At 40.7% G+C, this 26880-nt stretch overlaps 1 protein-coding gene and 1 long non-coding RNA gene across 2 annotated transcripts in view; both read left to right on the top strand.

Annotated features, from left to right (window-relative positions):
* The first annotated feature begins 856 nt into the window (after positions 1-856).
* LOC117489893 lies at positions 857-3141 on the top strand. The gene is made up of 3 exons (XR_004556633.1): positions 857-898; positions 1166-1311; positions 1975-3141. It is a non-coding gene; the product is annotated as an uncharacterized LOC117489893 (long non-coding RNA).
* A 957-nt stretch (positions 3142-4098) lies between these two features.
* The window catches only part of erc2 (ELKS/RAB6-interacting/CAST family member 2), a 36954-nt gene continuing 14172 nt past the window's right edge, over positions 4099-26880 (top strand). The window contains exons 1-10 of the mRNA XM_034138507.1: positions 4099-4294; positions 8992-9805; positions 18150-18590; positions 18894-18968; positions 21301-21456; positions 22265-22432; positions 22962-23129; positions 24096-24233; positions 24640-24780; positions 24975-25115. Coding sequence (XP_033994398.1) covers positions 9128-9805; positions 18150-18590; positions 18894-18968; positions 21301-21456; positions 22265-22432; positions 22962-23129; positions 24096-24233; positions 24640-24780; positions 24975-25115 — 2106 coding nt within the window. The 5' untranslated portion in view covers positions 4099-4294; positions 8992-9127. The remainder of the gene's footprint in view (positions 4295-8991; positions 9806-18149; positions 18591-18893; positions 18969-21300; positions 21457-22264; positions 22433-22961; positions 23130-24095; positions 24234-24639; positions 24781-24974; positions 25116-26880) is intronic.

The raw sequence follows: 26880 nt of genomic DNA on the forward strand, positions 1-26880 counted from the left end.
TCCCATCTCTCATTAAAGAGCAGGGGAATGTTTGTATACAGCAGGTTGATTAATGGTTTTTCATAACTGTCCTCAGTTATACATCTCTTGACCTAGACATCCTCTTCTCAATAGCATGAATTAAACTATAATTGCGAGACTTGCATTCATCCATTTCCTGAAAGCCATGACGAGAGCTTCAGCATCTGAAGATTAACAGGTCATTTCCATCAGGGATGACATCTGAGGAACATTGTGACTCAGCCTCAAGTGATAAGAAGTGTGACACAGAGAGGTAGAGGAACGGAGAATGACTCATTTTGCAAATTCATTAATTATTTTTCATTGCTACAGCCAAAGTGCACTTGCACATCACCATAGTTGAGCCAATCTCTTCGAATTAAGCTGAATCAAAGGAGGAATCACGGCTCAGGTTTTCCTCGCCCACCTGCCACTCACAGTCTTAATCTGCGTGATTGCCAGGCACTCCTACAGACTGTATAATCAATACGCAACACTTTAATAAGGAAACAATCCTTTTCCAGGCATGTGTGCTCAGGGTTTTCCTTGTGGAGCATTGCTGTCTCACTTAAATAAAGGTTGAATAATCTTGAATACATCAATTTAGAAATAAATATAACTTTGGATAATTGCATGGCATAAACCACCTCAAGTGCTTCTGTTATACATTATTATTAAACCCTTTAAAATGGTGTATAAGAAGATGCCGCTCACAGTTTTAAGTACCAGTGTCTTATCCTTGTACAATTAAATAATTTGGGCAAACAACAGTACGCATGCTCAAAGCCTATGCCAATGAAAGTTGATGGCACAAATGTAATGTCACGTGGTACTAATTACTTGTTTCCCAACTGCGATTTGATTGGCTGTTTGCCAAATGCTGCGGTAGTTAGCAGAAGTGAGTATTACTTTTACAGATGTTAATACATTTTGAGACCATAATAACAACATCAAAAGTTTGGTCACTATGAAAAAACACGAGTTTAAACACCTTGGTGCCGATCAGCCGTGGGACATTGTTACAAACCAGCTAGCTGATGAATAGTCAGATTTTACATTGAGTGGTTTTACAGGAAAAACCTCCTAGCTTGCCATGGACTCTGTTGTGCTTCCCGTAATTGGTATGCGTCGGAGATAGTACTAACTTTGGGTCATGGACTTTCAGGATCTCAAGCATCTTGTTGAGAGGATCACCAAACCTCAAAGCACCAGAACAACGCGATGAAATTGGGCTTCTCGTAGGAGCAAACACCCAAACTGCGCATTTAACCTAACCTGGACTGGAGAAATTCAACAGCAGATTGATATCAGGTATGTGCTCAGTCAGGTTATCACCTTTTTTAAACTGTGGGAAATGTTAAATTATTTATTAAAAGTAAAGTTCTCTCTACCTTTTGCAGCTGTGGAGAGAAACTGTTATAGTTGTTGTCCCGCCATGTTTTGCATTCATAAACATCTATAGGCTACACTGAAAAGCAGTGTGAAGTTGGCCTTTTTAGGAGATTGCTGACATACATACATACATACAGTACAGTACAGTACAGCACATACATACAGTACATACAGTACATACATACATACATACATACATACATACATACATACATACTGTACATACTGTACATACATACATACAGATGTATCATGATGAGACTATCTTTTTTTATAATTTCATATTAATTTACTCGACTAAGAAAACTTTGGAGCTCCATAAAATGCAAGGAAGACATCTCTTGTTCTTGTATCCTTCACAATAAGACATTAATGTATTTTCTTTTAATTTGTGAACATCATTATTTGTCATGCAGTCATATAAGCAGTTTATAAGTCTAGTGTCTTGTAAAATAATCCAAGCAGGCTGATAACCAAGTGATGCAGGGCTTTAAAAAATAAATGTTTCCATCAACAATGTCTCTAACGTTTCCATCAACAATGTTTTTAACATTTCCTTTAATGGTTGCCTTGACCGACAAGGATAGCACCAAGAGCTTCACCATGGGCCTGAGTCTTCAGAGGATCTCTGTGCTGTGGAAGATGTCCTGCCTCGTCCCTGTGTCTAAGGCGCTGTGACTAAGATGCTGTGTCCCATGGCTAAAAGGACTTTGTTGTACACTTTTACCGTTACTAATATTTATATAAATGTAAAATTTGAGAGGGATAAGAAGCCAAGACTTGCCATGAACCCTGCAAGGGACAAGCAAACCTAACCAGCTGCCACTCACATTCTGCCTGTAACTGAAATCTAAAAACCACATAGAAGAAAGAGGTATTCAATCAACGGAGCCCAAACGGCATGTTCATATAACAATGTGCAGGAGAGAAAAAAAATAACAACTGAGAGACTGTCTGTGTGTTCAGGACACAGAAATGCTGATGCTTCTCCTTTGGGCCCTGTCAAGCTCACTTAGCATCAGTGTTTACAATGCAAAATGGGAGAAAGTCTCGATAATTCCAGGACGCCTGAAGGCAGGCGAAAGCTGATGGAAGAAAGGATCCAGGGGCATTGTTTCAGCTTTGAAAACCCTGCAGGGCTGTTTGTTTGAACACTTCTGAAGGACGTGCTCATCTCATTGTTAAGTCACACAGTGTGTGATGTCATTAGTTCAGATTGATTCATACTGCGACAGAAAATCCTCCGTCAGACTTGCTCACTGTGGTTACTGTCTCATAATGTTGACAGTCTGAATACAGGAAAAGAGCTGGTTATTGTTTTATAAAAGACATCACCATACGTCACTGCTTTTTGCTTGAGTCACTCCCCATCTACTTAAAACAATACTTCTTGCTGGAAGTTAAATGAGAAGATTAAAATACAATTTTGAAGCCGACTGCAAACATGAAACTACTAACTTTTTGTGGATGTGAATTAAAGCAATACATTTCTCATTGTGTGCTTTACTAACAGAGAAAGCGGAATTCTGCTTGTTAAGCCGTGCCAGCCGTACCTACATATACTGTACCAGGATGCATTGCATGCCAGCATCTGACACCCTGGGGGTCTCACCAGCTGTATCCTCTACACAGCAAATCCAGCAGCAGCCTCTGTCATTCCTTGGGCCGTAAACTGTGGCTAGAATGAATATCGACTCAGCCAAAACACTGTTTAATGTACCCTTTTCTGGAACATTCTTTGCACCTATATATTTTTTTACACTGCTTAAGATCTAGCTAGTTAAATTACTGTCACATCAAATGACAATGCTGGATGCGGGGGGAAAGACAACGGATTTTGCAGCTGCAAACTTAGCGTTCTGAACAACATAGCACATGATGAGGAATGTATTGCTTTTATTTACCATTGACAGTTGGACCTTTCCTTTAACAATTTTGACTGCTATTTAGGTGGATAGCGCTCCCTTTATACAGATTTAGACTGGCCTTTTATAGTCTTTATGCTAAGCTATGCTTAAATCTGGCTATAGCTTCATATTTAACTGACATGAGAGTGGAATCGATTCACCCGTCTAACTGTCTGCAAGAAGGCAAGTCTCCCCAAGTGGTGCAAGCTTTTATTATCCACCCCTGCTTACTTGATCCACTTTGCAAGTGGTCTTGGGGTAATTCTGTTTCTTCTACTCAGCCAATAAGAATTAAGTGGATCAGATGTGCAAGAGTAGGGAGGAAGAAATGACAGGATGAAAATATTGAGGATTTTCCCCCAGAGTTGAGCCTGCCAGGCGTGCAAATCCCTCCTCCTACACTAGGATTGGCACACTACAGTCCCCTCCCTTATTTAACCCCAACCATATTTTACCTACAGCAATAAGTCAGAATGTCTTGATATTGGTGATGCACAGCTGGTAAGAAGGGCTGCCTAAGAGTCAAAATAAGGGGCAAAACATACCCCATTGAAAACCCTTCTGCCGGCTCTACCCATGATTTGACGACTGATCCAAAGCCACTTATCTCATTTTGAATAAGGCCCTCCTACCCATACTGTAACTACATCACAGTGTTTCCGGGCACCTGTAAATAAATGAAAGATAACAACAGCCATTGAAGAGACAAAGATGAAACTCAAATAACAAACTGAAACATATTTGATTATTGTGTGGTGACTTTGTCAATAATTACCATTCAACACCGAGATGATGAGAAATTGAGAGCAGGCCGCTCCCGCATCTCCTCCGCCCATCCCCTGCTGCCAGCTGCCTCTGTGATGCTGCTCCTGTGTGTAGAGGAGGAGAGAGCCGCTGCCCAATGACAGCGCAGGATGCTCAGAGGCTGCTCCGGTGAATGGAGGCGTCAAGATGCCATCTCAAGCGGTGAAGGAGAGGAATTAACATCGAGCAAGGTACATTTGCCTCTTTTATTTTACACACAGTCTATCCGCGTTTCTTTTTCGAAGTGTTGGCACGTGTGTCCTTTCGTTTTTCGGGCGTATTGTGAGCGTTCTGGCTTTAGAAGCAGAGGCTACGTGCATTTAAAGCCATTCCGGTGGTCGTCGATGTGCATAGACACAGCCAGTCAGTGCTGACTTGATACCTGGAATTTGTATTTTAAAGCCGTGTGGAAACGATAGTGCAGCGACGTATTTCAAAATAAAGGTTTCAGTGGGCTTCCCTACCTCGGGTAAGAATAATATTTCATTGGTGTATCAGGTGCTCGATGCACACCACGTCGGAGCCATCGAAAATGTAGGCCCAATGAGCTGTCAATTGGTCTGTCGTGCCTCCTATGCTGCATCAAATGTTAGTCAGCCTACATCACCAGTAAGCAAACATAAGAGTAAATATTTGAATTGCAAACAGAAGCCTTAGTGTGTAGCCTAATTAAGATAAACATCTGCCGAGGTCGTTTCATACGAGAGGCTTTTTTTGCATTCGCAAGCCATTTCAAAGCAGGACTATTGTTGAATATTGAATTGTGGTGGACTGGTGATCCGGCTATTTCAAGACCCACACTTGTATTTTATCATCCAATCATTTAAGTCTGTGGGTAGCACGGGGTTGGTAATGCTGTGTAGTAATACGTGATGAGGAGGCTGCATGTGTTGCACTTGCTCAAGTAGCACTGCACCGCACTGAACAGCCTGGCATTTATTTTCACATGAAATGCCTTTATTATCAACCCATTGGAAAGGCTATTTTTAGAAAAATCCCTTTTGTCCGCCCTAGACATGCGTTCTGACCTCAAAAGCATGTTCTCACAGTCAACGATCACTGCTTCTAATTAGTAGTCTTATTCAGATTGGAAAGAGTTGGAACAAAATGCCTGCATGCTGGCTTTCAAAATGTCATGATCGCCTTATAGAAAAAGACTCTCCCTAACCCCACAGATACACTCAGCATCGCCTTTGGTGAAATCTTTGTGTCAGAACATCTGAATCCTCCCATATGTTAACGCACCACTGCTCTCTGAATTGCCAGTGATCATTTCATCATGGCCTGTAGTAATACTGGCATTTGCTGACAGGACTTTGGGTGTTAACTGTAATTACTCACTAATACCTGAGTAGTGGTCACAAATGACAGTTACATCATGGCCAAGAGCCACATAAAGCTGCATGGTAAATATCTAACAATGAAAGTTAACCTTTTTATGTATTTGTCAGTATCCTTTCTTAATTGTAGGCTATTGATGGGTTACAATTGGCCTTCTCAGCTGGCATCTCTCAGATTTTCCAGTTTTATCTCTTTTTCTGCAATGATCTAATGATTGCACTTTGGTCAATTAGCTTTGCTCAACATAAGAAATTAGCCTTACTGCTCTGTGAATATATGTGTGAAAATGTGTGTAGAACATGATTTTGTCTGCTATGGATTTGTACACAACATTATGTTAAATTAGATGTCCAATATGTACACACATGATAATTGAATCGTTGTATTTGTTGATGTTGAATATATCTGTTTAGAAACACTTTAAATCGAAGATCCCTGGTATCATACTGCTAGAGACAAAAAAACGTAATTATGATGGGTCACCTTGGGCAATTTTTAGTTTTTCTGGCATTGCATGGATTAGAATATTAATTGATTACTGAAAAACATTTTGCAGCTCATCCCTGTACACTTTTACTTTTGGCTCAAACCATATCATTCCCATACGCATACTAAACATTTGACAGACTATGCATCTAAAGCCCTTAAGGCACAATATGCAGCTGGGTAAATAGAAAATTAAAAACATCTTATATACAATACAGACATTACAGTGAAGATGGTTTACTTTTGTTGAGACAGCCAGGTTCAGTGTGTTTATTTTTTTATAGTGGAAGTCTGTAGTGTTAGCATTTATTTTAACAGAGTTTTCCTGTCATCATGATTTTTCTGAAGTAGCCTAGATATTTTTCGACATATGTTAAAATGTGTTAAAATGTAATAAATAGCTGAGGGTGAAAATTAGAATTAACACAGATGAAGCTTGAATTAAAGAGTGGAGGTTGTGGTTAGATGGCACACAGCCCAGATCACTGGCCCACCCGTGCGACACAGTTGGCATCATCTTTTTTTAACTTTTCCCCACATCACATAACTTGATTTTGATGTGATTCACAATAACAAACGCAGCGACATAAGTGAATCATAGCTGAAGTTTAACACTTACTAGAATGTGTCAGCTGACAAACAAGATTTGTAAATACGGTTTTCAGGGTAAGATAAGGCAACTTAAAGGGGTACCAACAAGCTACTGCCTGAATCACAGGAACAACAGTGGCAACATGGAAAAGGCTAGAAACAAATATTATCACAGAAAATATTTATTAAAGAGGAACAGTAATTAAAGTAGACTGATGTTAGACCAGTTTCGTCCTGAGAAAATAGGACCATTTTATTATGCGGCTCAACAGACAACATACAGCAGGTCAATTATCCTTTATTATAAGATAGTTTTGCTTATTCTGCCAATTGCTGGATCTTTTAATGGTTCCATTACATTACATGTTACTTGTTAGATGCTTTTATCCAAAGCGACTTACATATTCAATACTGTGGACAATCCCCATAGGAGCAATTTGGGGTGAAGTGTCTTGCCCAGGGACACAACGACAGTGACCCCTTGATCCGAACACTTACGCTCTATCCACTGCGCCACACGCCTCCTGGTTCCAAATACATTTGCCTACCAGACTTTACAGACCTGCAATAATACAGAAAATATGATGTAGTTATAATAGAACCCATCAGTCTAATTTAACAACAGTTTACGCAGGTTGAACATTTGTAAAGGACGTTTTATTTAAAAACTGACTAATGCAGATAAGAGCTATGTGTTTTTTTAATTTTTTTATTGAATTTGCCAGTGTATCTCAGAAACTGAACAGAAAAAATAAGTTGGTGTACATTGTTCTTATACTATAAAAGCAAAATGTTAACACATGCTCCGTCCAATCCAAATTCAGATAATTTGTTCCGCCATTTTATATTGGGACGTTCCTGTCCACTCAGACACCTTAATATAACTAGCAGTGATGACAGTGTCCTGTCCGACCTCCTTTGCCAGCCTGCAGTGATTACCTCCTAGCTACGTGTTTCCACACAGTTCAGTGAGTGCAACTGAGGGTCTTGTCATCCAAAACTTCATACACAGAGGAAACCTGTTAACACATGAATTGTAATTGCCTCTGTCACTCAGAATCATTAAAGAAAATTAGGGGTGATTGGGATTGTTACAAAGAAAGCTCTCCATGAGGCCTTCAGGCCGTCATGTCAGCTTGACACTGCCGCAGCACTCACCCTCTTAGTTTTGCCACTTTTTTTGGAACTTATGCTTCCGTCATGTGAGACGACTGAGGTGTTTAATCTGCGTTAGCCCAGGCATAGTCACCATGGCAACTGGGTCTGAGCAGCAAGTTTCACCCGAGGAGAAAAAGTGCCGTAGTTCACTTTGATGGAAGAGTCTAATTTTTTTTGTCCACAGACTATCCAATATTATTTGTCACCAGACAGCCTGTGACATCAATAAGGTCTGTCAGCAACTTTGTCTTCAACATTCGCTGTTAATCCAACTTTTGTACTTGTAAATATTTCTACCATAATGTAATAATGGAACAGACATTACAGTATGTGTCATCTCATGCTTAAATATTTTATAGACAGTGAAATATTTCGTACGGTATTAAAGCTTGAGGTATGGCAGAACCATTATTAAATCATAAAAAATTAAGCCATCCATATCCCTTGCTCCTTGTTAGGCAGCAGGCTATGCACTATTTTAGGATCTTATGATTTATGCCATTTTAATAAAATGGTGGCTAGTAAAACTATAGAGCATATTGTGAATTGCACAACAACATGGTTACAAAATAATTGCCTCATGGCTATTTTATAAGCACGTTTTATGTGTTTATTAGACAATACAATTCAGAAGAGGATTAGTTTATGTCATCGGCCACGGGCCTAATTATGACAGCTGAATTTGTATTTGTTATTGCACCGAGTTGGGGACATTGTAATGACATTGTTTTGTGCAACACCGTGGTAGATGTTGGTGTACTCTGGTGCTCTCTGACTATTTGTGATGTGTTATAATCTCTATAATCTCACTATAATCACTGATCAAAATGGGGGCCAAATTGTTCTTTTACTAATTTGGTCTTTACAGAATTAGCTGATGCATAAACTGTGTGCTTGTTGTTTTACATTAAGCCTGATTCTCATTATAAAAATCTCCAGAACAGACAATATACTGTAAGATATAATATTGTATGCTCTGTTTTAATTAGTTTATAGTTTACCCGATGTTCTCTGTGGTTGTATAGCTGTCTGGCCTGATAGTATTAATGGGATGTAGATAAATGTTGGCCAGTGGGTAACCAGGATGATGCTGGGAAAATTCCTAGGCCATTTGATATAAGAGCCACATAAACTTTGACAGTTAGCTGACGATGTTGGGTAAGACAGTCTTAAAAACTATTTATCTAACTTGAGCATCTTTCAGGCCAATTTTCTTTCCCAGGGAAACCTGCAGTTTATTTCTGCTCCTTTCATCTGACACATACAAACAGTTGTTTTTCATCTAACAGGTTCTTCTCTCCTGTTTCCTCAGGTCTGACTTTGAAGTGTTCCACCCATTAAGGCATGACATAAAGTCACTCATGTATGCTTCAGAGGGTCAGAGCAGTCTCACTTCAGCACGCTCCCGTTAAGGACCCTCTGGCGGCCACACCGCCGATTCACAGGACATGTACGGCAGTGCCAGAGCTGTAGGCCATATAGAGAGCAGCCCCGCACGGTCCCCGCGCCTGCCAAGGTCCCCCAGACTGGGCCATCGGAGGGCCAACAGCGGGGGCGGGGGTGGTGCGGGGGGAAAGACGCTCTCCATGGAGAACATCCAGTCACTCAATGCTGCCTATGCTACTTCGGGGCCCATGTACCTGAGCGACCACGAGGGCTTGGGCTCCACTGCCACCTACCCGAAAGGCACTATGACTCTGGGACGCGCCACCAGCCGGGCCATGTACGGGGGCCGCGTCACAGCAATGGGCAGCAGTCCCAACATCGCCTCAGTGGGGCTGCCCCACGGCGACCTGCTGTCTTACAGTGACCTGGGCTCCCTCTCCATGCTGCAGCACCACCACCACCACCACCAGGGGATGCCCTCCGCACTGCTGAGGCAGGCGGTGCGGAGCAGTGGGGGGGAGCTGCTGGAGTTTCAGGTCCAGCTCAGGGATATGCAGAGAGAGAATGAGCTGCTGCGTCGGGAGCTTGACCTGAAAGACAGCAAACTTGGATCATCCACCAACAGCATCAAAAGCTTCTGGAGTCCTGAGCTGAAGAAGGAGCGGATAATGAGGAAAGAAGAGGCCGCTCGCACATCGATCCTGAAAGAGCAGATGAGAATCACTCACGAAGAGAACCAGGTAAAACCAAACCTCTCAGCCCTTGTAATCCATCCATTACTGCAGTCAATTTCTCTAGTCTGCTATTTCTCTATGGTCTTCTTTGATCTGTGTGTCTCTGCTTTCACCATCTTCCACTCTGCAATAGACCATTGCCATCCTCAGACCCAGAGTTCAGAGTATTATTGCGCGGGCGCGGGCGCTGTACAATAGCTGCCCACTGCTCCTAGTACTAGACTCCTGGTACTAGGATGGGTTAAAAGCAGAGAACAAATTTCACTGTGTGCTGTGTGCTCTGCATGTGTGACCATTAAAGAGGGTTTCATCCCTCCCAATTCTTCTATTCTATTCTTCAGTCATGTTTTTCAGTACTTGTGAAACCTTTCTGGAAAGAGTTCTTTTGCGCACATACATATTTAAAGGTCCCATGTCATGGCCATTTCTGATCATAATTCCATTGTTGAGGTCTACTAGAATAGATTTAAATTGTTCAATTTTCCAAACTCAGATTGGTTTCTCATACAGCATCTCTGTATAGTATGTGTATTCACTCTCTGTCGTACACGCCTTGTTGGAGCTCCTACCCGCAGCCTCCCCGCGTCCCGCCGTCTCAGGCTGAGAAATCTGCGGAGCTGCAGCTGAGAAAAGATTGAGTGTGTGTGACTAAATGTAGAAACGTATCAATATGCAGAAAAAGTTATTTATCTTTCATCACCTAATTGCCCTAGGAATATTTTTTTTTAATTCAAGTCAAAAATAAGTTTTGACAATAGAAAAAGTAGATATAAAGCCAAATAACCTACTGCACTTGCATTCAATATGAGAAGACATTTTATCTGTTCACAGGCCAGCTCTTGGTTTAATTTGAGATTTCAGCTACACAGAAAAGTGCACGACACACTGAGGTATTTGCTGTGCCTTGCTAGATTGAGTGTTTTTTTTGTTTTTTAAGCAGTTCTGTGAGATGATGCAGCTGATTGTACAAAGTCTCAAGCAACGTTAAGTCTGAAATTTGCCAGCTGGCTGTCTTGTCCGTGCCAGTCTGTCTGCGATTCTGTCTGTCTGGGGTTGAGTGATGCAAAACCCTGAGCAGCCAGCAGGCCACTCATCACTCAACACCGTCACTCCACCCTTCAAGGTCACAGCAGGACACCATTAGTGTGACCCTTAAATGAGACCTGCCTGTCTTTGTGCAGGACATATCTGCATGCGATTGTGTGTCCTAACATCCCCTTTTAAAACGGATCAATTGTGGCGCACCTGATTTGACTGGAGGTTAAAGAGCTGCAGTCTGCCAGCCCTGAAGCAGTGTCACGCTGCTGAAGGGAAGGATGTGGAGCGCTCTGCCTCTCAGTTTTACCTGCTGGTGGTCCCTAGAGGGGAGCCAGAGGTACTTTGATCCTTTTATATCTTTATGATTCATGTAAATGTATGGGGACAGTGTTCGGGTGTAGAATGTGCCTGTTCAAGCTTAACCAGCTCTGCCACTGACAAGTCCAAGCCATTCATCATGCCACTTATTCCTTGTGTTCAGTGTGATTAAATACTCGGCGGGAATCCTTGTATATATTTTTAGCTTGGCTTCATACACTGTAGGAGCTGAATGTGTCCGACAGAAGAAAGCCGTATAGCGTTGGCTTTCATGTCTTTTGTACTCGATACAAAGCGAGAACTCTTTTTATTGTATTTTATGCTCAGCCTTGTCCATCACTGTTTGCTCTGACTCTGTCTGCATTGAATTCTATTTATATTCCTCCTGGCTGGGTTCATTAATGAAGTATGCCAGCTAATAAAAGGCAGATGTGCCTTGTTACTATAATTGGTATTTTTTCTATAGGCTGTGAGGCGTCCTTACGTAAGTGTATACTTACGGTGGGATGGTTTGAGAGGCTGATTGAGGAGCAAATTGCCTCATTAATAATGGAGTAATTTCAGGCCAATCATTACATCCATCTTCTAGCAGCCTTTACAATTGCATCAGGTGCCTTAGGCCTCGATTAGCTTGAGTAAATGCAGTGCATCATTTATTTTGTTAAAAAAATAAGATCTGGGGATATGTGCATCTTTTTACAACATCTTAGAAAAAAGAAAGCCGCTCGGGCATTAGTTTATCTTTCATCTGTTTCATTGGAGCACAAACTGAACTGTCAGTGAAATACCAACCGTAGCCTTCAGAGCTTTAAAAACGACAGTCGATGGTCAAGACTGGAGGTAACTAGCCCGGGACGCATTTTTTATGTACTATGCTACTGGCTCAGGCTATACCGTTAATCTATTTTACTTGAATTCAGCAGAATGTTTTGTCATGCTGAAGCTGGACAAAATCTGCTGGAGGGAAGTCTGTGAGCTACATGTAGAGCGGACTGAGTCATGACCACTGCTGCTCAGCCACCCAGTCAGCCCTATTCAACACATAAGCCCCAAAATGGAGGCTGAGCTTCCTCTCATCACACTGCCTTTGCTATGCATGGATACTTGTCTCTAAGGCATGACATGTTTTTATTTAATCTTTACTCTGTACTGCCGAATGTTACATCTCACAGTGCTTTAAAGGGGGAATATTTGTTCAGGAGGGGACTGTTGTGTCTCAGTAAAGTATAGGGTGTTGGGTCTCTTACACGTCCAATACATTACTTCTGTAGTGTTAATGTGGACAGTGATGTTTGAATTCATGATCACAGCTTTCTCCCCTTTGTAGTCGTGCCAGCTGCTAATGTGTGGTGTTTAGTCATCACCACCCGTCTGTCTCTTGTGTGGGAGAGGTAAAGTCACATTTAGTCGTTGGCACACGTGATTCATATGCGGTGAAGCAGGTGTGCACCCCACACAGTATGTTGAGTTAAAGCGAGAACCTTATGGTCATGCAATGGACAGTTTTGACTGCTTTGGCTATTTTGAAAACCAAACAATGAAAATATATATTAATACGTTGTGGTTTTAAAAAAAAACGTTCTTTATTTGGATATGAAGATGTTCCTTAAATTCACCCAAAGAAGCATGAATTTGCATATTTAAAGGTACCGTTTCAGACAACTTAAATTAATTTAAGAAATCAATAAAGGACGTTTTATGATTATTATTGTTTTTAAATAGTATTGTATTTAGATCTAGTTGGTGGCAAACGATCTTTCAGGAGTCACATACTGTACACATGATGAGTAAAGGTCATGACATTGTGAGCTCAAGTTGACTCAGGGAGTATCATGTGAACAAGAGCTCATCGGTTTTTCCTGGTAACCATCCCCCTCGGTGAGCATGTAAGATGGCTGCTGCTTAAGCCAGAGGAAATAAGGTAGTGAAATAAGGAGTCTCAACTATTACAGCAGGAAAACATGTACAGTGTGAAAGAACACTCCCCATTAATTGTGAGGTTCCTTTGGGAGTTTTTTCCACGTTTACTTAGTGTCTCATGCTGTACACATTATGATGCGCCCTGAGACACATTTGTGATATTGGGCTTTACAAAACAAATCTGATTGAATTTGATTGATTAAGATGGGAGTGGAGAATGAAGGAACAAAGCTAAAGGGATAGGATGTTTTACATTCTGCTTGTGTCTTGTTCTTCGGAAGAGCACGTCTTTAGATTAGACCAGTGCAGTGCTAACAGTGCAAAAATGTCCATCTTACACGAAAAGCGAGAATGCAATAAAGATGTGTTCTTCTTTGAAAGGAGGCCAGGTGATTCATGAAAAAGAGAATTAGACAAGACGGTGAATCCACAGTTTTTACAGGCTGCTGTGGCTCAGGAGGTAGTCCACTCATGGTTATGAACTTATCCAGGGTTGGCAGTTTGATTCCTGTCATCTCATGCCCACATGTCAGCTTGTCAAGTCTAGTTTTTGAAAATAATTTTGAATGACAATACTTGTGCTATTTGAAAGGCGTTAATTTGTTGACATTGCTGTTGAAGAGTCAGCCTTTTCATCTATCTGAATAGTTTATTTACTACCTGCCCTGAAAGGCTGTCTACAGACTCTCACTGACTTCACTTCATCATTACACAGAGGCTGTGTATCATTGAGCATTTTGCATCAGTTTAAAGTGAAAGATTTAAGACATAGTATTAAATCAAATAGCTGTCATTACTAGAACATACAGTAGGTTAGATCCTTGTATAGCTGATCATATACAATTTAGATATATTATTATTTAGGTATATATTTTATGACCCTGTTGGGTTCTTGATTAAAATGTTTCCCTTTTTCATATGATATATTTTTCTTCCTAGTCGAAATCTGCAAATACTTTGCAGGCACTCTCTAAATTATACATTTGAATGTGCGCTTATTATTACACTTCAAAGTGACTCTCAGTAAATGAAAAGGACATTGTTTGGCTTTATAAAACTGAACTATATTTCATTGTCACAGTTGGCTGTTCTGTTTTATGAGGGGAACTCCTAGTATCTGCTCAGGCGCATCCTATACTGTTTAGCTGACAAACAGGAATATAAATAAACCATATTAAATAGCGCCATGCACCTTGGAAAAACACTTATTGCTTTACAGTTCTGTAAGTACTGTAAAGAAAATATAATTTACAATTCAGCATCACTCCTGTTTGCTGTTCCAACTCAGATTTCTGCATTAACGCTGATTTCTACCTTTCTTTTGCTGAGTGGAGATGAATAAATGCCTGGTCTGCTGGCATGGCTGTGGGTGTAATTGTATATTGTCAGCCGTCACGACATACAACACAGAGATTAGGGATGTAGTGAGCAGTAGGATGCTCTGACTCAGCACTTTGGAGCTGTCCATCTGTCAGATGCAAACGCCCACTCTCTCTTAACACACACATATATGCAGTATACTTTAGCAGATATAGCTGTTCGTGCCTGCATGCCACCTGTAAAATAATTTGAATATCATCAGCTTTGAGTATCAATCTATGCACAGAGTAGCTTTTATGTTAATGTTTTAACATGTCCAACTCTTCGGCCCTGACTGAAATATTTTCAAAATCATTGGATGAATTGGAAGGAAATTGAGTCTGGATATTTGTAATCCCCAAAGGGTTAAGCTTCTGCCTTTGGTGATTCCCAAACTTATCCTCTGGTGCAACTAGTATACATTTTTCAGAAAGTTTTGCAAAGACATGGTGCTAACAAAATGTATGCTAATGAATTGCTGACCCCCCGACTTTCCCTCTAGCTCCACAATGAGTCGGACATTTGTGGTTTTAAGGGAATTGCATCATCAACTATTAGATGGATTCTAATGAAATTGTAAGCGGACACTCATGTTCCCTCCGGGATCAATTATTGTATTTTGAATGATCCCCAAACTGTTTTTATCTGCTCCCATCATCAGGTCAAATTTCTCATTTGTACAATATTTGTTTTATGATCTACAAAACTAATAACGTGTCTTAGCCAAAGTTCAAGTTAATTGTTAGATAACAATAACCGCTACCTGTAGAGTCTTTGACTTAAGGTTTTTTGGGGGAAATATTAAGTATAATACTACATGTTTAATCAACCAACACTTTAACACATAGCTTTGGCATCTTGACAGAGTTTTTAGGTGAAATTTGACAAAATTCAATAGTCGATGGGGCTCTCAGAAGGATTTTGTGTCTCTGCACAAAAGGATTTATGACAGGCAGTTACCCCTGGCTGCCCCGGTGTCAGTCAGAGAGAAGAGCACTGTAGCTCAACATCTCTCCAGGACTCCAGAAACCTCTGGAAGATTTGTTTGCAGGATGTGCAGCAGAAGATGACTGACTCACAGGAGCTAAAACAGTTCTGCTGCAGATGTCAGGGGGAATGGCCATAAATTCATTTAAACCCACAGTTTGAAAAACATTGATTCCCTGGGCCGCCTTCTGCTGTTCAGTTCAACACAGCAGGTTATTGATCAGGGAGAACAGAGTAGGGTAGAGGAAGCAGGCCAGGTCAGATTAAAGGCAGAAGATATGAGGAGAGAGAAAATGTTTTGTTTTAAGAGTTTGCATTTGACTCACTTTCACTGTTTGATAGTAATTACTTTGTATAAGCAGTGTAGCAGCAGGCCAATATTTACAGGGACTTAGGGAGCATGTTAATTTTATTTTATGAGGAAAATAACTGTTGTATTGAAGGGTTTTTTGTCAGGGAAAATAAGTTTTGGACAGTGTATGGATCCATTCATTGTTATACATTATATTTACAAGATGTAACAGGAATGTTGGCATGTGACAGCATAATAATAAGTAAGGCTATACTCGGTATGAAATTCAGAATTTGAGATGTACTAGGTAGGTGGTTTCTGTCGCTGGATTTAACGTCACTGACTTCCATAAGTATGTCCAAAACTGTTAAAGATGGCAGCAGCCCTGCAGTCAGCTGAAACCTTTATCAACTCCTTCTGCTAACACAAACACTGCCCCCCAATGGTCGGAAGAGCACATGTTTCACACAAGTAGTGGAGAAGTAATATACTGACAATAAATTAGTCAATGTAGACTGATAAATGTTTCAGCTCCTCAACAAATACAATTAAACACTAATATATTGTCTCATCTTTATCTTATCAAGACAAAACCCTTACTTACAGTGCTAAAAATACTTCTAATATTACTACTACAGCACTAACTACTTCTACTACTACTGCTGCTTCGACTATACTAGCACTGTTAATATTTGACTACATACTGTATGTTATGTGGAGGCTGTTGATAGATGAATAAAATCAAACCAAAACCAATGTTTTAAGTCAATGTTACTAGAAATAATTGTTAACAATATTAGACCAGTGAATACATCTAAGATAAGTCAATGTTAGATCATGCTCGTTGCTCAGAACCATTTTTACAGCCATTTCAAAACTACTCTTCATCTCTTTCCAGAAAGGTTGTCTTTCAATACATTTCTCATTGTGAGTATGATAATATTCTGATTCAGGGCTGGAGCTGATAACCGAGCAGCTGCGTTGCGTGTCTCTCATTTTAAATCTCTGGCTGTTTTGTGTTTATCATCCGTTTCTTTGTTATCATGCTCTGACGCTCTGTTTTTACCATACATGTGTTTTTCTATTCATTCTGCCCATGCTCTGCAGATGCTGGATGTCAGGAGAAACAAGGTTTGTCCCTATGTTTGCACCACGAGTTGTGTGCACAACATAGAGTCACCTTCAGTGTGCTGTGTATTTTCAGACACCTGACAAGCCCTTTGCATCATTACAACCTCTCCTATGAACCTCAAAAAGGAAGTGAAATCTTTACAGCAGCTCACACTCCATCCTTTTCCTGTGAACCCTCATGTGTTACCCTATTAACACTGTGAAATGATAAAAGTGACTGTTTGTTGAATTGTGTCAATCCAAACGTGTCTGGTGGTCGATCCCCCTGTAGTAACGCAAACCCTACAAGCCCAGACTGCCTGTAAAGTGGGTTTGTTTGTGGTGTAAGAATCTGTTTCCTCTCCTCTAAATCCTGATTGAGCCATTTTGTGGACATAGATTGATCTCTCTCTGGAGATATCTGCTGTAGGAAAATGTTAACAGGAGAGACCAAGCCTGAGGCAATCTGTGACAGAAACGAGGCCATAACACTCCTCCCCTAAATCTACAAAAAATACCCCTGCACACAAAGAAATATAGTAGGCTTAATAGATAATAATAATTAATTTGATTCTGGACATGTACATCGTTCTTCACAAACAAGAATGCATGTAATCAACACATTACAGTGCCGTCTACAGTGCAATGATACAGTATCACATGATACTAATGGAAATGAGCTATTAGCTCAAATCTGGCATAATTCATCTCTTCTCTTTTTTCTGAGATTAATGTATTTGTATGCATGGTCTTTATTGAAATAAATACATGATAATAATAATTATAACAGTGTCCAGTAACGTTAAAAGGTCATAGTGAAATTGAAGATAAAAATAATGAAATTGCTCATAGACCTCTTTTCACTATAATTGGATGTGACTTTAGAGGTTTGAAACATGATTTGTATCCTCTTCTCTGCTGCACTGCAGGGAAGCATCCGGGTTGTCTTTTACTCAGATTAGCACAATAACCACCCTTATTAGTTCTGCTCACATGTAAAAAAATTGAGCAATCTTCACTTGTGAAAAGAATAGGGAATTAATAACTGTATTGTCATGCACATAGATTAAAGAAAAAGATACATAATAATTGTCCTTAAATAGGCCGTATTGTATTTTGACAATATCACTTGTTTGCAGTCTATTTGCTTCGAATGATTGGAAAGTGATATGTTCCCCCCCTTTCCAACCAGCTGAAGCATTATTCCTCGGAACAATGTGCAACTGCATTAAAGAAGTGTATTTAAATGTGCTTACCCTCATGTGTGTTGCCATGAAAAACGTTGCATTGTGGTAACATCTAATATTAATTTCAATAATTGTAAAGTCTCTCTTCCAGCACCTCCAGATGACTATCCAGGCTCTGCAGGATGAGCTGCGCACACAGAGAGACTTGAACCACTTGCTTCAACAGGAGGGTGGGAACCGCTCAGACCATTTCTCCAGCATCGAGCTTACGGAGGAGAACTTCCGCCGTCTGCAGGCCGAACACGACAGGCAGGCCAAGGAGCTCTTCTTGCTGCGGAAGACCCTTGAGGAGATGGAGCTGAGGATCGAGACCCAGAAGCAGACGCTGGGTGCCAGGGACGAGTCCATAAAGAAGCTGCTGGAGATGCTGCAGAGCAAAGGGCTGCCACCGGGGCCCGGGAGGGTGTCCGAGGACGAGGAGCAGGAGAGAGCCAGGCGCATTGCTGAGGCAGAGGCCCAGCTCGGACACCTGGAGGTTATTCTGGATCAAAAGGACAAGGAGAACATCCATCTACGAGAGGTACTCTATGACCAGGTTCAGTTCATATTAATATATGGGGGTAACTGTATAAGACTGAACACTAACTGTTTTCACTTTTCATCACTAGAGGGCAGTGTCGATTTAATATGCTTTATTCTGCGGCTCATATTGTATCATATTGGTTATGTAACGTAAACACTTTACATGTGTAATGTGCCTTTATATGAATTTAGTAGTGTTTTTTCCCTTAAGTCAATTTTAGTCATATAATCGTGCTTTCTGTTGCGTTAACACTAGATTCTGCTGTAATTGTGCCACATAATAATGCATCTTTTCTAAAAGGAACTGCACAGAAGAAATCAGCTGCACCAGGATCCAGGCAAAACCAAGGCCCTGCAGACCATCATAGAGATGAAAGTAAGAACCAGACGCACAATATACAGCCAGGATATTACCCACTACAGCAGTCCCCATTGAAATTGTCCATTGAAGTGTTCTTTAGAATAGTGGAGTAACTACTACTAACTATCTGACAGTTTACAGACTTCAAACAAGCTAATAATTGACAGTCTGTCTAGAACCAGATGTTAAAATACAGATGTTGTGTTTGAGTCACTAGCATTAACAGGCCTTGTATTATGTAAGCTGCTGTATGACTTAACAGGCCTGTGTGTTCTGCTGAATCTTCTGTTGTTATTGTGAAGATCAGCAGCTGAGTCAATAATGAACACACTCTCACACACAGACATGCACAGACTGTGTTTCTGTTCACAAAGCAGTTGTGTAAACATCAACTAGAATCAATATTACTGTTCAATATTACAGCTGTCGTCCCTCGCCGAAGAGATGCAGCAGCTGGTCATGGCAACCGACATTTCTAAAATGAACTCTTCAATATCAGAGACTGCAGGTCCAACAATTCAGCCTGATTATATTTAGTTTGGCATTGTGAAATTTGCAGTGCTTCAAACTATTTCACACGCACACAATCTTTTTTTGAAAACACTAAAATTGCCTAACTGAATTATTAAGCAAAACGGTATCAAATGATGCACATATTTGGATTTTTTAAATTATATTTAAGCTGGTTGTGCAGTACTAATAATGTATGAATGCATCTTCTTGGATTTGAATACTTATCTTCAAATATGACAAAAAAAATATGTATATAATGTTTAATGTAACTTTAACAAGGTTAAGGGATACTTAAATACTCGGACAAGCATTCATATTACATTAGAAAATATTCAAGAAGAAAGACAGTTGAGAGACCCCACCCATCATCAAGTATAATTTTCTTTAGCCTTTAGATCAAGCAAATTACATTTCACATACACACTACATTTGAATACATACAAAAATCTGATTCAGTTGTAATCAATATGTTATATAAAAATGCTTATTCAGATCAACAAGTGTTGTATGGCTGTACTCTCCGGCAGCCTCACTGCAGAGGCCTGACATCACTTCCTCAAAAATAAATCATGACATCATCGCTGAGCTGACACAGCCCCTCTCTCTCGGCTGGGTCGGCACTGTGCAGGCCTCAGCCTTCCCCCGATGCGGTCATGTGACATCTGTGCTCTGGGATACTGTTGATTTGCATACAGAGCGAGGGAAGACCCGCCTCCTCCCCCCTGTGCTGTGCAGGAAGACCCTGCATCTCTCCCCTCTCCTCCACTCCCTCTGCTGTGTGGATGCTGATGCTGAGGCACGAATAATCCTCCCTCCCCGTCTACCCTACATCCCTCCCGCCCTCTCCTGCTCACTCACCAGAGACAGTGCACAGTATATAGCCTGCCTGCTGCTACCATGGAAACAGGTGTGGTTGTTTATGACAGCGAGAGGCCAGTTTGCAGGGAGATAGATGGAAAGAGGCAGGGGAAGAGAGGTAAAGAGTAAGATTTACTGACCAGGTCGATGTACCAGTGATTACATGTGGATGGAATAAATTCCCCCTCCTTTGAAGGTACGCCGTCTTATATCTATTGCAGCAATGTTAGTTCATTGATGTTCGTCTCGTAAACACGAACACTGAGGTGAGATGCAGCGTCAGGGCGAAGTACATGTGCAGTGCTCAGGTCGTCTGTCAATCATCATTCCGACACAGTTCCAATGTTCCTCTGCAGCGGGACTGACCCTGCTTACGGCCACAGGTTCATGAGTTCAGAGCCACTAGGAGGAGAGGAGGAGAGACACAAAAAGAGAGAAAGACAGGAAGGAACAAGGTTGCTCTATGCTCTGCTGGAGAGGTTGATGGACCATGGCTAATCTTAAAGACGTTGTATTATTTATTTAAAAAGCCGTGAAGCTAAAGCTGCACTCACAGTCGCAGTCCAGAGCCTGGATTCTGCATCGATCTGCAAGCAACTACGGCAAAAGCTACGCCTTGTTACTTTCTTCCTCTCCCTCTGCTCGTTTCTCGTCCATCCTGGGCTAATCTCTCCATGCTGGATGTCTGCTCAATATTTCCTAATGGTGATTAATCCTCTGAGCTGCTGCAAGGGGCTGAGCAGAAAGCCTCTGATTTGACCAACAGATACCGCAGTTGCTCTCAGCGTCTTCCAGAGCTTTTTCCACTCTTTTATCTCGCTACATATCTTTCTCTCTTCCTCCCTCTGTCTTTTAGTCTCCCTCTTTCTTTCTGTCCTGGACTCTTGTATCTAGCTTACATTCATTTGCAGCGTGCAACTTTTGGACATGCCAGTCTGGATTTTGAGGTGTGTCTCCTCTGCATGTTTGTGTGCAGGACACCAAAATTGCCTCTCTGGAGCGCAACATTCGAGACCTGGAGGATGAGATCCAAATGCTGAAGGCGAACGGCTTGCTGAACACAGAGGACAGAGAGGAGGAGATCAAACAGATGGAGGTCTACAAAAACCACTCCAAGTTCATGAAGACCAAGGTATATAGGCTCTGCACTCTGCATGAAATGTAGATCCTATGACAATATGGCTGAAAAACCAACACAGTTGAGTCGTTTCGGTACAGATATGACTGTGCAGCGAGGAGAATACTAAACAAAGCTGTGTGTCTTTTAAATAAGCTGCTTTAGCATTTTGTCTTATCAACAAAGTGTTCTGTTGGCAACTATCTGAGAGAAGCTTCTGTTTCTTTTAAATAAATCAGCGTACCAAGGATACCAACTAAGGCAAACTCAGCAAGGGAGTTATATGGCATAATACAATACTTAACATTTCTTTCGTAATTGCTTATAAAAGCTGGGTACTTTATTATTGTGCTGCCAAGAATCGTAATGTCGGCATTAGGACATTACCGCTTCACCTGTGTAGTTTTCAGAGCAGTGAGAGTTTCTATCAGTGCATGCTACATTACGTCATGATAACTTGTGTTTTAGCAGTTGGAGCTACACCAGCAGGGCCACCTGAAATCTGTTATTGTATCAAGGTGTGTGTGTGTCTGCTGCTCTCTAAGGCTCATATGTCTCTCAGGAGCTTTGGCCCTGTGTTTACATGCGCGGATCAGCCACAGTTTTGTTATTCTATTTTTAGACCTCTTTCATTAATCATGAATAGAGATGATGTATAATATATGACAAATGCAGGAGAGTCAGTCCCAAATGCATTTTTAATGAGAGAGCGTGTTGATGAAAATAGTGCATAAGCCTTACTGACTGGCTCACTGTTTCCCACTCATTGTCTCTGTCATACCCCCACATATGCATTGCTAATTGCAATGGTTGTCGTCTGTAGATTGACCAGCTGAAGCAGGAGTTGTCAAAGAAGGAGTCGGAGCTGCTGGCCTTGCAGACAAAACTAGAGACTCTCAACAACCAGAACTCAGACTGCAAACAGCATATCGAGGTGCTCAAAGAGTCTCTCACTGCCAAGGAGCAACGTGCTGCCATCCTTCAAACAGAGGTAACAGAAAAACCCTTAAAACATAAAGAAAATAAACATAACAATTCACTGCCACACAAAAAAATGTCCTACTCCAAACCAAACCGAGCAAATAAGAGGCTAGCCCTGAGCCCGAGGCGTATTACTGCAAATCATATCAGCACTTCATTTACTCTGGGACTTCAAACTAAACTGTGACTCAGGGCTCCACCAAATATATAGAAATGAGAAGTGCACTGTCAAAGCACATCTCATAACCATTAAATAGCTACACTAACAAATAACTAACTGTGGATGCATTACTCTTACTGTAATGCATCCACCTTACATCATTCCCATACTACGAAATACTCGCTCAGGACCTATGCTCCTTTGAATGACATAGAGATAAAGTTAAAATGGATTAATACCTAAAAGCCAGTATTAGCTGTGCCTATGTTTGTCTTATAATTCCTTGTGACTCATTTACCATCAAATACAAATGATGTAAGATTATTGTATTGTAAGTAGACTCACAGCACTGGGTGTGTTTGGCTGTGTCGTGCTTCAGGTAGATGCTCTGCGTCTGCGTTTGGAGGAGAAAGAGTCCTTCCTGAACAAGAAAACCAAGCAGCTGCAGGACTTGACGGAGGAGAAGGGCACTCTCGCCGGAGAAATCAGGGATATGAAGGACATGCTGGAGGTCAAAGAAAGGAAGATCAATGTCCTGCAGAAAAAGGTGAACATCAAAAAAAAAGGCCTGCCCTTTTGGGTGGATAACAGGAGTTTAAAAGTCAAAAAGTGTGACTACAAACTGAGGAAATTGTCAGTACCATTTACTAACCACTCTGAGTTATTGCTACATGATTCATCTGTTACAATGAACTATGGTGAGGAGGTGCAGGTGTATGTTGACCTACTCCAGATATAAATGGACATTTTAAATGAGTGGTGAGTTGGGCAATTGTTCATGTCAGATTTCTGTGTCCTGAACAAAACCAGTCACTCTGTGAAAAGATAAAACAGAATAGTTACTATCTCCATTAAGACTAGAGTCTCTGCTCTCAGGGGAAACGTGTCCATAGAAAGTCAAGCAAGAAGATATTTCTGCCTCACTGCCTCTAGTGTGTGTGTGTGCTATAAATACTCACTAAGTGTTACTCCCTCTCTCTCACTGACCCGCTCACCCATTCCCTTTCTTTCTCTCCCCTTGTTCTAACACACCTCCTCTTTCTCATCCATCTACTTGTATCCCTCTCTTTGACATCTCTCGTGATTTCTCCTGATGTGGTTATTTGGTTGTATTTCTCTGTTGTGTCAACCATATAGTATAGTATATTAGATCAGCGCACATGTTTTAATGTCTTTTAAATAGCTGTGTTTTTACATTAGTCTCAATGCATAGTTCTAACAGATTGCTGCTTGATTTATATTCTGTTCTATTTTTAGTTCGACTTCCTAAACTCCTCAAAGTCTGGCAGTTTTTGATGTTTTTAATGGGAATGCTTCGTTGTAAAGCCCTTGCACATTTCAAACTATGAACATGACGTTGTCTGTAGAGGGTATTAATCATCAAAGACTTTCATAATCTCTGAGTCCAGCTCTTAAAGCAACGTTAAGCACTCTGGTTTAAAGTCATGCTTTTTACACCTGCTGCTTCTTTCCCTTTTTCCGTCCCTGTGCCACCTCGTCCTCCCTGTGTCAGATTGAGAATCTGCAGGAGCAGCTGCGAGACAAAGACAAGCAGCTGGGGAATCTGAAGGACCGGGTCAAGTCTCTGCAGACCGACTCCAGTAACACAGACACTGCCCTGGCGACCCTGGAGGAGGCTCTGTCAGAGAAGGTATGGTACAAAACGGCAGCATTAGGGAGGATGCAATGTTCACAGTTGAGATGTAAACACCTGCTGCACGACAACATTATTGACGTGTGGCCGTTTCTGTACAGATTTAACAAACAAGATACACATGACTGGTATCAATCATCAAGTATAAGTCTCAGCAAAAAGCTAATAAGCATATTTTCCAAACTTTTCCTTGGATCAAACCCAACTCTGCAAACTTGAACTTGTTGTTTATGACACCTCATACAACTTAAAGTTCTTAGCGCTTTACACTTAATTCTTAAGTCGCTTGATATGTGTCTTGTTTCTCACACTGAGCTAAGACTTTGGTCATTCTTAAGATGTTTCTTTAAAGCATTCTCAAGTGTATTTCATTTAACTCTGTTTGTATGTCTCTGTGTGTTAGGAGAGGATTATAGAGCGTTTAAAGGACCAAAGGGAGAGGGAAGACAGAGAACGTCTGGATGAAGTGGATTCCTACAGGAAGGAGAACAAGGATCTGAAGGAGAAGGTCAACGGCCTTCAGATAGAACTAACAGAGAAAGAGGTCAGTGAGTACGCATGGAGCAAAGACATGCTGCATCTGTTTCTCTACTACTCTGCTCTGCTGTACTTGACTGCATATCTTTCCTGTTTCTATCAGTAGGCCCTCACTTTGTATGTAACCTGTGTCACTTTGTCCTAGTTTGACCCGCTGGTTTGAACCTGTGCTAACTCTCTGCGCTGTCTGTCCCCCTGCAGTCCAGCCTCATCGATCTGAAGGATCATGCTTCGTCTTTGGCCTCCTCTAGCCTCAAGAAGGAATCAAAGCTAAAAACACTGGAGATCGCCATCGAGCAGAAAAAAGAGGAGTGTAGTAAGTTGGAGACGCAGTTGCAGAAGGTAAGGGTGCATTTCAAAGTACACATTTGACTCATCGTGCTAATGTGTAGATCTCATTATTATTCTATGAAACAGGAATTTACTATTCCATTTGTTTTTATACTGGACGTAAAGCTCTATCATTCTGTCCACATGTTGTTGCATTGAAAGAGGCAGTCCAACATCAGGGTGAAACCTCTGTTGGCATTACAATCTGATTGCAAAGACCATGTAGTAGATCTTCACATGATATACATCTGAAATTGACATCTAAGTTTAAGAAAAGTTAAAGAGCAATAACTACAAGGCTTTATAAAAATGTGTTTGTCACCTACTGTTTCAAAGGTCAAACGTTTTTTACTTTCAAATGTACAGTTGTTGTTCTTTGTAACCGATGCTCTGAACACACTCAAAACATAGATTTCATTTTTCATTTTCAAGTCAACTCCCACATACATCTGATTAGTTTAACCCTTACACCCTTACACCCAGTCAATATACCCATTGGCTGCATACAAATTAAAACCAATTAAAATGAATTTTAAAAATGAAAATGAAAAAAACATTATCTTTATGAAAAGGTTATACACAGATGAAGAAGGTATCAAAGAGAGAAATTGCTTATTTTAGTCTTCATTATGTATGATTAATGCTTTAACTTTGGCTGAACTATGCATAGCTTCTCTGCCCTGAGCGGAGATTGCAAATGCCCTCCATTAATTTCACCACTGTGCGTCACCACTGAAAGGAAAAATATTAGCTCACCTTAAGTCCTGGAACCACTTCGAAAGAGACTATCAAGTTATTAAAAAGAGTTTTGTGTTTTTTATATTTCTCCACTAATTTACAGTATTTCTGCACCAAGGCCTCTCACTATATCGTTATCAACTTATCGTACAATATGGACAAGAACATCAGATCATTTTTCTATATTTTCTTTTAACAAAAGCAGTGATTGTGGCAGGCCTTCTTGCTGTGTGTTCAAATCAAATCAAATCAAATCAAGTTTTATTTATATAGCACATTTTTAAACGATTTTTGGTCGAGCCAAAGTGCTGTACATATAATAAAAAGACCCTACAGTAAGGACACTTTACAGCAAATACAACAGCACAGCTTGTGCAGAATATCAGTATGAGAAAACGACACCCTCTGTCCTTTAGACCAGGGGTACTCAAACTTTTTTATTAAAGGTCCAGTTGCGAACTTTATACAAGGTCACTGGTCCGGATCAATGCCAGTAAAGTGTCCCCCCCCCTTGAGTTTGAGAAGCCCTGCTTTAGACCCTCACATCGTACAAGGTGTTGTTTCCATAGAGCAGTGCTTCTCAAACTCTTTTCAGTAATGTACCCCCCTTTGAAACATTTTCTCAGCCAAGTATCCCCTGACCGACCCCGAACATTTTTGATCGAAAAAGCCTATATAAATAATTACAATATAGTGATGTTCCCTCAGTGTGTGATTTATTAACTCCTTCGTGCATGCATTACAACAAACTAAGGATATTTTCATCTTCATGCATGAAAAAAAATAACATAACGACATTTTTATAAAACAGATTTTTCCAAGGAGTTTTTCAATTGAAGTAATATGTTTAACAAACCAATGAACAAAATGATATATTGTGAAAAACTATAAAATACGATACACACATTTGACATGTTTATATGAGGACCCCCTTGGTGGTTCTAGGAATATTTTATATAAAATTGTGTTTTCTATTTAACTTATTGTACTAAGATTATTTTTGTAATCATGCATGGTATTTTTTTAATTAACCTTTTTT

Source organism: Trematomus bernacchii, unplaced genomic scaffold (assembly GCF_902827165.1).
Source record: "Trematomus bernacchii unplaced genomic scaffold, fTreBer1.1, whole genome shotgun sequence".
Taxonomy (NCBI): domain Eukaryota; kingdom Metazoa; phylum Chordata; class Actinopteri; order Perciformes; family Nototheniidae; genus Trematomus; species Trematomus bernacchii.